A 12,906-nucleotide genomic window follows, 5' to 3' on the forward strand; every position below is an offset into this window, starting at 1 on the left:
TACTGAAATCCTTGTTTCAAAGCAGAGTTTATGTTGAGACTTTTGATATGTTAAACTGATCAGAATGGACTAGATTGTAAGGATACAGACACAGTTTCAGCTGTACTTCCTGAAATAGCCTCATATTTTATCTAGAGCTTCCCTCTGATTGGGAGGGAATTGTTTGTTACAGCACCTTACAAAGGACTAGCAAATGTAAATTTTCCGTATCAAAGAAGGGAGAGACTGGGGTTGGAGGTTATAGGGCCTTTCAAACCTCACAACTTATGTCTGTTAAGACTATAGCATGCTTCCTACTTTTTTCTTTGGGATCCAGCTTTCTTACCTGAACTATAGAGAAGAGTTAGGTGTTACACTGAAGAGTGAGCAGTTACACTGCTTTCCTCAACAGCTTAAAAAACTTTCTTGCTCTTTGCAAGATTTTTGAATTGGGGTGGCAGAAAGACCACCTGGGCATTTGTGTCTACAGCAATGATGTTCTCACTTACTAGTTTTGTGCCCTGGGAAAACTTCAGTTTTTGTGCCTTTATTTTTCCAAGGGCAAAACAGGTAATTGTGAAAAAGAGGTTCTCCGTTTGTTGTGCAGCACCTCCTACTATCATGACCTCTTGTGGGCCTTTGAAATCGTGTGTGTGTGTGTGTGTGTTGGGGAGATGCATTTTTTACTGTTACAAGGACTCAGGAGTGTGTGTGTTGGGGCGGCGGGGGGCAGGGGTGCGTTTTGTATTGTTAGGAGGATTCAGGAATGCCAAACCAACTAGAGAGCAGAAACCCAGACATCAAATAGACACCAAATATCTTGCAATACCTGAGGCAGTCCTGAAACCGAGGAAAAGTCTTGCTTCAAATGCCACAAAGCCGCCTTAAGAAACGCTGAAGGTTCTGAATGATCCTTCCAACATTAACGTTTGAGGTCTTCACTAAACCCAGAACTAGGAAGGCCACGCCATAGGCCAGGGCTTCACGTGCCCGGTACATACTCCAACTTCACTAATGGTTAACCAATTCATCACTCCTGTTTCCACGTGTCTTTCACTTCTTTGTTATTCGTTCCTTGGTGCCCATAGCCGTCTTACGATTCTTCCATTTGTTAATTGATTAATGTCTGCTCTCCTCCCGCACTCAGCAGACTCCTTCAGGACAGGGCCCCAGGAACTCACTTTTTCTGAATGCTCAAGCCGAGACCCAAGACACGGGTGAAGAATAAGCAACTAGAAAGCGCGCCCCGCCGGCGCGTGACGTCACCCCGCGATTCCCGCCCCGGCGGCCACTCCCTCCACTCTGTCCGTGTTTGTTTCCGGCGTTTCAATAAAGCTCGATTCGGCTAGAAGAAGACCTGTTCTTCCGGGAAAATGGCGACTCCCGCTCGTTCGCCGGAGTCCCCGCCGGCCGCGGATCTGGCGCCAGCCACGGGGGCTGCCGAGGACGCCGAGTGCCCACCGCCTCGCCAGCCTCAGCCCCCGCAGAATGTCCTCGCTGCCCCGCGGCTTCGAGCCCCAAACTCCCGAGGACTTGGGGCAGCGGAGTTTGGCGGAGCTACGGGAAATGTTGAAGCGCCAGGAGAGACTTTTGCGCAACGTGTAAGCTTGGGTCCCGCGAAGTCACCGCAGGGTTCCTCGCGTTCGGCACCCTGGGACGCGCCCCTCCCCGCCCCCATCCCGATCTCTTTCCTGGAAGGTCACCTTGTCTTAGGTCCGTTCCAGGCCCACGGGCTAGTGGCCGGCCTACAGTCACAGAGCTACCGCGTACAGCCCGGGCGCCGGGCGCCCGTGTTTCTGGCTCTCCAGCGTTTCGGCTCCTCATCAGCTCCTCGTTGATTTTATTTACTCAGTGCCTGTGTCGGCCCTCCAAGGGGAGGCTCTGTATCCCCAATCCTTTCGCTCCCTTTCCCCCAAATAGTGCCCCAAACACCTAGTAAGTTTCATCTCTAGATCCCATTTTTTTTACAGGAACTGTAGGAAGTGGGAAGAGTGGGGTAAAAGAGTGGCTTCTTAGGCAAAGTAAGTTTGATTCACACTTAGCTGTTAGACTTAATGGATTTTAGCAGAGGATAGGTGTAAAAATAATGATTTTTTAGGAAGCTTATTTTAGCAGTTTGGTGCAGGATAATTTGAAGGAATAAGAGGCAGAAGAGACTAGGTGGTATTTTCAGAGAAGTTCCCCAATAAGGGGATTCTAAAAAAGTGAACTAGAAGGGTAGCTCTGAGATTGGGGAGACTAGATCAGGCTTAGGATCATTTGAGTATATGGTTGACAGAGATGGCTGAAGTTTCCAACCTGTATGGAGCACCATTAATAAAAGTAGGAAAACTGGAGGAGGGTAATAGTCTGACACTGATTTTACTTACTGGAGCTTAGTTAATGGAAAAGTTAATTACATTTGATTAAAAGCTGGATAAGTGGTCATGAGGCTGGAGAGAGAAGAGAACGTTGGGAAAATACAGACCTCTCAACTGGGAGGAGTGTTAATAGAATTAGGAGAATGAATGTAGTGTCATAAAGAATAGAGGGTGTGAGCTGTAACCTTCCCTCCACATTTATTGTGTGGCTAAAGAAAAGGAAATCAGAAAAAGAACTTTTGCCACTTAGCCAAAGTGGCAAATGATGACTTGGGGATTTCCTGGTAGAGACAACTATTTTGACTGTGAGAATGAGTGAGTTAACTTTTTAGCCTCAGGACCGCTTTAACGCTGAAGACTTACTGAACATTTTGAAGAGCTCTTGCTATATGTCTGTTATATCGACTGATAGTTATCATTGTCTTAGGAGTTACAAGTGAGAATCTTTAAAACACAAGAATACAAAAACGCATTCTATTAGCCATCAGAACAATGCTATCATCCATATCATGTGGCCTCTGGAAAACTCCCCTGTACTCATGGTAAGAAATGAGAGTGAAAATGACAAATAGTACCTTAGTTATTATAAATAGTTTTGACCTTGCAGATCCACCCACCTCCCCTCACCAGGAAGGTCTTGGAAATCACACTTTTAAAAACTGATTTGGGGCATGTCTTATATTAATATCATGCTTAAAATACTTTTGCAGAAATTCTAATTGTTAATAGATGAGACAAACAAGACATAGTCCCTAATCATCCTGTAGTCCCTTGTTTTGAGGGGTATTTGGGTAATGATTCTCTTATTTCTGGGGCAGCTGGAAATCAGTTTTTTGACTTAATGGTCGATTTTTCTCCCTTTGAGAATACTACTTTGTATATCTCAAGTTTAAAAACATGGCTCTATGTAACATACCTATTCTTTTCCTTTTGTAGAAAATTCATTTGCAAATTGCCCGACAAAGGTAAAAAGATCTCAGACGCTGTCACCAAACTGAAAGCTGCCATTGCAGAACGTGAAGAATTTAGAGGAAGAAGTGAACTCTTTTATCCTCTTAGCTTAGACTGTAAGGAGAGGCAAAAAGCGATTGCAGTTGTTGATGGGGACAGAGATAAGGCCCAGAATTCTGACCAGATACTTGATACTTCATCACCTGTTCCTGGCTGTTCCTCTGTAGCTAACATCACATCATCTCAGACAACCTCACGACAACAGGGACTGGCACATCCGACTCGCGGAGGTGATGCTGAGGCAACTGAGGCTGAACACACATTGAGCAAGCACCCACCTTCTAGCAGCAGAGCCCCAGCGCCTTCCTCATCTGAAGCTAGTGAGGGTCTCCCTCAGCATTGTGCCTTAGGTCAAGTGGAGGATCATCCTGGCAGCTCAGACAACCTGTTCATTGATAGATTACAAAGGATCACAATTGCAGATCCCACTGAACACCACTCAGAAGGAAACCAGAGTCCTGAGAACTTGGCCAGCCTCTGGAGTAGGCCGCAGAAGAAGCCTCATTACATGGAAGTGCTGGAAACGCGAGCCAAAAATCCCATGCCCCCGCCACATAAATTTAAAACCAATGTGTAAGTACCATCAGAAACAGGCTTGTTACAGGAGCATGATATTTGTTAAACTCCCAAAACTGGTAGACTGCATCAAGTTCAGTGGACTTGGTGCGAGAACTGCTTGTACTTGGGAATGAGCGTATTGTAGAAGCAGTAAAACGAACATGGCTGGAGTGGAGGATTCCGGCTGGAAAATGCTTTCTTGTTTTAGCCAAGTAATTGAAAAGGTTTTCAGTAGCAGATGGAACATTAAACTTCAGGATACTTAGGCAAAATTTTATATAAAACATAGAATTAGAGAATTTATTATAATTGTTTCCAGAACCATATTCTTGTACATAGCTCCTCCTCTAACTAGACTATAAGCTAAGAGGAAAACAATTGTAGGAACCAACGGCCTTTCTCAGTAAAAAATATTTGTGTGCTTACTGTATGTAAGCAGTAGGTGCTATGACAACACACGAGTAAAGATTCTGTTCCTCATAGAGTTTAGGGTCTAGATAAGGACTCGAGGCTTACACACTTGGAAGAACATTAAAGTATATAATCATTTCAGGAGGAAGGGAGCTGAGAAAGGGTTAAAAAAGCAAAACAAGTTTGGGCAGGAGGGGCAAGTGAACTGTACTTCTAAGTTCCTTGTCATAGTTTTGTTTCTGAGATCTTCAGAAAAAAAATCTCTTCAAAAAGTATTATTTATTTATGTGCAGTTGTAACACTTATCAGGGAATAGTTTTATAAGACATTAATATCAGATACAGGGAGCTTCCCTGGTGACTTAGTGGTAAAGAATCCACCTGCCAATGCAGGAGATGCAGGTTCGGTCCCGGGGTCAGGAAGATCCCCTAAAGAAGGAAATGGCAACCCATTCCAGTATTCTTGCCTGGGAAATCTCATGAACAGAGGAGCCCGGCAGGCTGCGGTCCATGTGGTTGCAAAGCGTCTGACACAACTTAGCAGCTAAACAACGACAGATACAAAGTTTAACCCCTACTGCTTTTCTTTGAAAAACTGAAAGCTTGTAGTTACAAGTACCTAAACCAATTTTTTTATTATTATAGAAACTTTAAAGTTCAATTGTATCTCACTATTCATTTTTTTAAACCTCAAAACTATTTGTTCTGCATAGAAAACCAGAACAAATAGTTTTGAGTAGAAAACCAGCAAGGCAATGGCACCCTACTCTTGCCTGGAAAATCCCATGGATGGAGAATCCTGGAAGGCTGCAGTCCATGGGGTCGCTGAGGGTCAGACACAACTGAGCTACTTTCACTTTCATGCATTGGAGAAGGAAATGGCAACCCACTCCAGTGTTCTTGCTTGGAGAATCCCAGGGACAGGGGAGCCTGGTGGGCTGCCCTCTATGGGGTCGCACAGAGTTGGACACGACTGAAGTGACTTAGCAGCAGAAAACCAGAATTAATTTTTAGTTGGGAATAAAAAGTAATCTTTGATTAAGTAATTACTCATCTTGTGTGTGGTGAGGTATCTTTTCCTCACTTCGAAGGAGGCAGAAAACCAGAAGCATCATCTAGTCAATACATACAACAGAGAGTACACTGACCCTGATTCTGTATTGTGGTCCTTTAGCTGGAAGTGGGAGGAGAGGAAGGGAGTATCCGTGAAGGTTCCCAAGGGAAGTTTGTGAGCCATAGAGACAGATGGACTCATCAGAAGAGGCTGGGCTTTGGGGAGCCAGGTGGTAGACAGTTGGAAGTAGCAGGGGACGCAGGTGTCCCTTAGCTGCCTCTTGCATGCTCTTCCGGCTCTTCTGATGTGGGAGGCTGCCTCTCATCTCTTCTAGCCCTAGTCTACCCAGAACTTCAGATTTGCAGAGTCAGTTACCTATGAAACCCGGCCACATGGGGGTGATCTGTGCACCTAAGATTTGTCCTGTACAAAGTAGAACTCACTTCCCAGACTACTTTGTCCCATATTCCCTAAGCCAGTAGTGCCAGCACCTTCTTTCTTCCCCTCCTTTCCATCTCTGCCAGCCATGGGGCCTCACAGTGTATTTCCTGGACCTTCGTCTAATCATCCTTATGTTCATCTTTTCTCCTGTCAAAGTGAAGATGCTCATCCCTGTCCTGGCCCGTAGTTGTTTTCTGTCCTGGCCTAGTCTTAATTCTACCAGTCCATCCTGTCCACTGCTGCCAGAGTGCAATTTGTAGAACACAAACCTGAACCTGTTGTGCAGACTAGAAGTCTTCCATGTGCCCTGCACCCAGCCTGCTGCCCCAGCCTTTTCTGTACTCTCCAGCTCCCATGCTTCCTGTGAGCTGCAGCCCTGTCAGTCCTTACTCTGGTGAAATGCCGTCAGAGATCCTATCATTTACATGTTGAATCCTTATTATTCCAAGACTCCTCAGATTGCACTCTTTTTGAAGTGTTTCTGCCAGCCATCCTGTCTCCCGTTACAACGGGCCATTCCCTTGTCTGTGTTCCAGTGGGCCTGTGCCATAGTACCCGTGACACTACATTACACTGAAACTGTTCACAAATTGAATTCCCTCTGCTAGATAGTGAGCCCCTTTGCAGGCGTTTTTGAATGAGAATAGGCTTCAGCTCAAGTATAAGCTTTTGGGGGGCCTTCCCAGGTGGCTCAGTAGTAAAGAATCTGCCTGCCAGTGCGGGAGACGTGGGAGATGAGGGTTCGATCCCTGGGTGGGGAAGAGCCCCCTGGAGGAGGAAATGACAACCCACTCTAGTATTTGAAGAGACAGGGGAGAGGCAATGTGTAGCTATCTGTTAGAGGAATGCATTGTCAAATCACCAAAAAAGGTGCCAATTTAAATATTTGTTTTTGAGGTAAATAAAAAGAACGTTTTATCTATGCATGTAAATAGTGGTAAAGGCCTTACTATTACCTTTGTAGAACAGTTAGCTGCCAAGGTTAAAGGCCACTTTTGTTGAATGCTACAAATGTGTGTCTGTGAAAAGGTGGTGTAACTTAAGGGTTGCTTCCTGCAGATTACCTTCACAGTCGCGTGATTCTTCGAGTGTTTCTCAGAGGAGAGGGTCTCCCATCTCCTCAGAGGAGAGGCGGCACAGGGACAGGAAGCATCTTGATGACATCACGGCAGCCCGTCTTCTGCCGCTGCACCACCTGCCGACACAACTGCTCTCCATAGAGGAGTCGCTGGCACTTCAGAGACAGCAGAAGCAGAGTTACGAGGTATTTAGAGCATGGCTTGTTCTGTCTGCATGTTGAACGCTGCTTACATGAGTCAGAATTTACTCTAGGCCTTTGGTTTTCACAAAAGCTAGGTTGGCATGGATTTTCAAGGCACTCGTTTTTAAAAGCTAGTTTTCGTCCTCTCAGTTCATTCAAGTTATTGCCTAGTTGTAACTAAGCGTTGAGGAATTGCTTCTTACCTTGTTTGACCCTAAATGCCTGTTTGAAGTTATTTTTAGGTTGAATTAAACCGTTCAGTTTGGAGTTGGTTTCCTTGGCAGAGCAGTAGTAATTCCATTTCAGTCCCACCTACCTGTACTACGCGTGGCCTGAAGGAGGGACATATGAGTTCGAGTGGGTTGGGGGCAGCCTGAGAAAAGTGAGCCAGATGAGGAATGAGCATGCGGCTTGCCAGTCAGTCAGTGACACCGTCACTGGGCGTCTGCAAGCACATTGCCACTGTTTAAGATTTACTTAGGCTTTTTATTGCATAGTAATTTTCATGGGAGTTAATTTGGTGAGGGATAATCAGTTTTTAGTATTCTTTGATTTTTCACGGTGGCACTGAAATGTCACTCTCGAGCCTAGAAGCCATAATCTAATCCAGGAAAGAAGACTCTTCCAGTTGGAGGGTCAGTACAGCACTGGTGGTTTTTGACGTTGATGGCTCAGATTGCTCTTCAGGGTTGTCTATGCACGTGCGCCTGCCCACATGCTAGAAAGTAGTTTCCTGTGTATAACTGTTGCAGTGCCAAGCTGATTGCTCAGTTTCTCGCATAGAAGTCGGATATTTCAGTGCACACTGTTTATCAGTAGAAGTCTGTCATCACCGCTGTAGCAGGCTGGTAGCTCTCTCCAGCCCTGCCCTGTGATGACTGTGTCTCATTCCCTCAGAGGGCGGTAGAGAGCCCAGAAATAAAGGGGCATGCCCTTCCAGTGAAACTGGTTCTGTTCCAGTGACTTCCCCTTGAAAAATTGTAGGGAAAAGGTATGAGTGGCTAACTTTTTGCTTTTTTGTCTTAAAGGAGATACAAGCCAAGCTCGCAGCACAGAAGCTAGCTGAAAGACTAAATATTAAAATGCAGAGCTATAATCCAGAAGGGGAGTCTTCAAGGAAATACCGAGAAGTAAGGGACGAAGATGATGATCAGTCCTCCGAGGATGAACTCTGAAGATGGACGTTCAGATCATCTCCCAAATCTCTGCCTGTTGAGATCTCATTATCTTACATCAGACTGCCTAACAAGTATCAAGATCAGTGTCAGACATTGTTGAGAGAAAGAATTTTGTAAAGTTACGCTAAGGAAACTATAAAACAAGCCCACTTTCAGATGATAATTTTCATGTCCTTGAAAAGTTGAATATTTGAATATTGTGTTTAATGACACTATATTAAATTTTGGCAGTATGTCCTGTGTTGGTCTGATATTTTAGTATATAGTAAGCACGTTTTTTTCTCTAAGCCAAATGAAAGCAGGTGATTAAACTGCTTTTTTCTTTATACTTACCTCTACCAAATAATGTTTATTACATGTCTTAGTGAATTATTTAGTTGTCCCAGGCATCACCTAAAATGAATTATGAAGATATAATTCCCTCTTTTTGAATAACAAAGAAGCCTAGATAATTTTGTGCATGTTTGCATGGGGGCTATTACAGTACTGGACGTTAAATACCAAGGAAGACACTCAAAGAAAATGCTTAAATATTTGTTTCTTTCTGTCTTCCCTTAGGAAATATGTTTTCTTTCTTCTGATAAGGAATATGCGGTACTTTTAGTTAATTCTAGAGGGTGGGTGGTCTCTCTAGATGACCAGATTTGCCTGGTCATGGAGTAACATGAGGAACAGGAAAAGCCTTAAGGTGATTGATGTTTGTGAAGGGAATAGCTGTTGGTGGTTTAGTCGTTCAGTTGTGTCCAGCTTTTTGCGACCCCATGGACTGTAGCCTGCCAGGGTCTTCTGCCTGTGGGATTTTCCAGGCAAGATTACTGGTGTGGGTTGCCATTTCCTTCTCTAGGGGATCCTTCTGACCCAGGGACTGAACCTGTGGCTCCTGCATCTCCTGCATTGCAAGCAGATTCTTGACTGCTGAGCTACTGGAGAAGCCCTATCTGTTGTTAGGCTTGGCCTGACTTGACTTCATTGTTCTAGCAGATGATAGGTTCAATTTGATAAGACAACCAAAAAAATTTCCAAAGCCACAATTGGTTTGTTATCAATATATATTGCTTCCCTGCCCCCACCCCAAAAGAGACTTATGTAGGCTGCAGAAATCTCAATTTCATGTATAATTTCAAAGGATTATATGGTGGTCTCCAGAGAAATTAACAAATATGTTAAGTTTTGTCAAAGTTTTGTCTAACATGTTGGTGCCTTTAAGCAGTGTTGAAAGAATAAAATATTAATTAGAGCAACCTGAAAATGCTAATGGTGATGCTTTACTGCTGCTTAATTCCATGTAACTTAGCTTTGAAGGAGGCTTTTCATATATGAAATTTGAATTAGAATGCATTTAGGGAGATGTAGGTGTGGTAGGGAACACTCAGTTCTGTGTCCTGTCCTTTTGGGAGTAACTTTATTGCCCTTTTGCTTTCCTCCCCTCAAAAAGCAAATGTAGGACTATCCTGCACAGTTTCGTTATTTTTAGTTTTTAAAACTAATTATAAATGATTTCACATCCTAAAGTTATTTGATGCTCCTTCTTTATTAAAATAGTCATTCAGTCATGTCCGACTCTTTGCGACCTCAAGGACTGTAGCCCACCAGGCTCCTCTGACCATGAAATTCTCCAGGCAAGATACTGGCAAGGGTTACCATTTCCTTCTCCAGGGGATCTTTCCAACCCAGGGATCGAACCTGGGTCTCCTGCATTGCAGGCAGATTCTTTACTGTCTGAGTCACCAAAATAAATAAACGTTATTCCTGGAAAACTGATCATGGGAGGGCTCCCATGCACATACATGCAGTCCCCTGTAATCCCACCACCCAGAGAAGACCTCTGTTAATATTTAGGTACAACGACATATGCATACTTTTCTATGCATAGCTATACATTTATATTTTCAATAATGCAGTCGTACACTGGTTAACATTCTGCTCTATATACCATTAACATTTCCACATGCTAAATATTTCACATTTTAGATAGCTGCAGAATATTCCATTTTATGGGTGTGCCGTAACTTTTAACATTAGTTTGTTTCACAATGTGTTCATTATAATGCAAATTGAAATGATACAATCAACATCTTATGTCATATCTGTAAAAAAGTGACATTTCCAAATGGTACCTTTCTAGAAGGAATTGCTAGGTGAAAGTAAATTTTTGAGACTTGATACCCATCACTCCCCACAAAGGCTGTTTTCCTTAACGTTCCCACTAGCAATATAAACTATCAGAATTGCAAGTTGCTATTCAAAATATTTGCCAATAATTCCAGAAAAGGGCTTCCTTTAAAATGTGTTTCTTTGATTATAAATGAAGATTTGAGAGTCTTGTCATGTTTATTGACCATTTTCATTCATTGTTTTGAGCATTGCTTCTTCATATCTTTCCTATATTCCCTTGGCGAGTTTGCCAATTTTACTGGTTTATAAGTTACTTTATGAATTAAGATGTCCATTTTGCCATGTGTTATTACTGTTTTCAACACGTGACTTGCCTTCTAATATAGTTGGTGGTGTTTCTGTGTAGAAGTTCTTTTCTTAGGGTCTGCCTTTGCAGGTGTGCTGTGTGTATGTGTGTGTGCTCAGCTGTGTCCAGCTCTTTGTGACTCCATGAACGGCAGCCCGCCAGGCTGCTCCACCCCTGGATTTCCCAGGCAAGAATACTGGGGTGGGTTGCCATTTCCTACTCCAGGGGATTTTCCTGACCCAGGGACTGGACCTGAGTCTCATGTCTCTTGTGTTGGTGGGTGGATTCTTTACCGCTAGTGCCACCTGGGAAGCCTGTGCAGGTGTGCTAGGGCGTGCTTTCCCTACCCCAAGGATGGGTACAGATTGATCCTTATTTTCTTTTAGTACCTTAAAAAATTTCACTTTTATACTTACCTTTAATTCAGAAGGAAATTTTTAATCCATCTCAAACTTGGGAATATTGTATGAGGTGAGATTTAGTTTTTTAAAAAATCTGCATTGTACTGGTATAGAATATTAAATTCCTGTGTGTGTCTTGGACCTAGGCCTTCTAGTTTTTCCACACTATTTAAATAAGTATGATTCTAGTCAGTGGTATGTTTGGTAGTATGAGTTCTTCCTCATTCTTCTAAATCTTGTGAAATGTACAAGAAGTACATAAAACAGGTGTGCAGTTTAATAGACGAAGCAAACAGCTATGTAATCACAAACCAGAGGCTCAAAAGCCACTGCCAGCACTCCCAAATCTCCCTGTGTGTTCCTTCCAGCCTCCCCTTTGTCCCCCAGAGGAAACTACTAGCCTCACTTTATGGCAATACTTCTTCTCTTTTAAAAAATGGTTTTACTTGTTATGTGTACAACAATATTGTTTGTTTTTCCTACTTTCAACTTAAAAACCTGGGATCACACTGTATGTTGTGTCTAGTGCCTTTCACTAAACACTTACACAATGCACGCCGTGTGTCAGTGTGATTTACTCATTTTCATTACTGTGTGATACGCCATTTCATTAGTACCACTTCATTTTACTGAAATGGGCACCTCTATGATGTTTTCCATTCAGGGCTATTACAAGCAATGCTACAATGAACATGTTTTGCACATAAACATTTCTGTAGGGTATTTACCTAGGAGTTGAACTGCTGGATTATGAGATAGGTATATCTTTAACATTTATTATCCTTCCCCTCATCCCTCACTGTGTATGAGTGTTCCAGTTCAACACTTGATGTTGCCAGACTTTAATTTTAGTGTGTAATGTTTTTATAGAGACATTCACTGTGCTTTTATTTTGCTTTTCTCTAATTAGAAACAGCCTTTGAGCATCTTCCACATGTTTACTGGTCACTGGATTTCTTCTTTTGAAAAGTGCCCATTCAAAACCTGTCTCTGTTGTGTGTGTGTCAGCCATCTTACTCATTGATTTGTATACATTCTTCGTACTAATGGTTATTGAGTTTGTTGTAAATATCCTCTCCTCTGGTTATTTTTCATTGTCTTCATGGTTTTTTGATGAATAAAAATTCTTCATTTTAATGACAAATATATTCATCTTTTATGTCTAGTGTCCTTTGTATCGTTTCTTAAGGAATGTTTTCCTACCCTGAATTCATGAAAATACTATCTTTAAAAATCTTTTCATTTAAATAATGCTTTTTAATTTTGCCTTTCTTACTGTGTTATGCTTGACTTCCTGTGGGAGGTACCTGTGACTGTGTGAGGAAGGGTCCTTCTGTGTAGCCACTGATCTGGCACTGTGCAGTGCCCTCCTGCCATGCGGTAAGCACCAGTCTGTGCCATGCACAGAGTATATTTCTGTGATCCTCTCTGGGTCCTCTCCATTTCTCTAGTCCATTAATGTGTTTGTGCTAATATTATGCTGCTTTATCTGTGATAGCTTTATGGTAAGTCTAGTGTAGAGCCTATCATCAGGTTCGGGAGAGGCTTGACTGTTTTTGGGCCTTTGCATTTTAAATTTTATTTATTTGGAAAGAGAAACAAAGCAACTTATTTCCTTGTTTCTTTTTGCTTTTTGTAATTATTACCGAAAGATAATTTACAATTAGATCATTTTTATATTTAAATTTTAGAATCAGCTTGCCATGTTACATAAAAGGAAGCAACATAGTGCAAATCTCGCTGGTAGTACAAATCTCTATTCATTTTTGAAAAATGCTTGATATTCTGATAT

General features: G+C 42.6%; 1 protein-coding gene across 2 annotated transcripts; it reads left to right on the top strand.

Annotated features, from left to right (window-relative positions):
• Positions 1 to 1,338: 1,338 nt before the first annotated feature.
• Positions 1,339 to 9,558, top strand: POLR2M (RNA polymerase II subunit M). Of its 2 annotated transcripts, none has more exons than XM_068963686.1 (4): positions 1,339 to 1,580; positions 3,276 to 3,923; positions 6,873 to 7,077; positions 8,103 to 9,558. In XM_068963686.1, the coding sequence occupies exons 1-4, from the start codon at positions 1,468 to 1,470 to the stop codon at positions 8,247 to 8,249; spliced, it is 1,113 nt and encodes a 370-aa protein (XP_068819787.1). In that variant the 5' UTR covers positions 1,339 to 1,467; the 3' UTR covers positions 8,250 to 9,558. The 2 variants fall into 2 exon arrangements, with proteins under 2 accessions (XP_068819787.1, XP_068819788.1); XM_068963687.1 differs by having other exon boundaries at positions 3,750 to 3,923.
• The last annotated feature ends 3,348 nt before the right edge of the window (positions 9,559 to 12,906 follow it).

This window comes from Capricornis sumatraensis, chromosome 2 (genome assembly GCF_032405125.1).
Source record: "Capricornis sumatraensis isolate serow.1 chromosome 2, serow.2, whole genome shotgun sequence".
Taxonomy (NCBI): domain Eukaryota; kingdom Metazoa; phylum Chordata; class Mammalia; order Artiodactyla; family Bovidae; genus Capricornis; species Capricornis sumatraensis.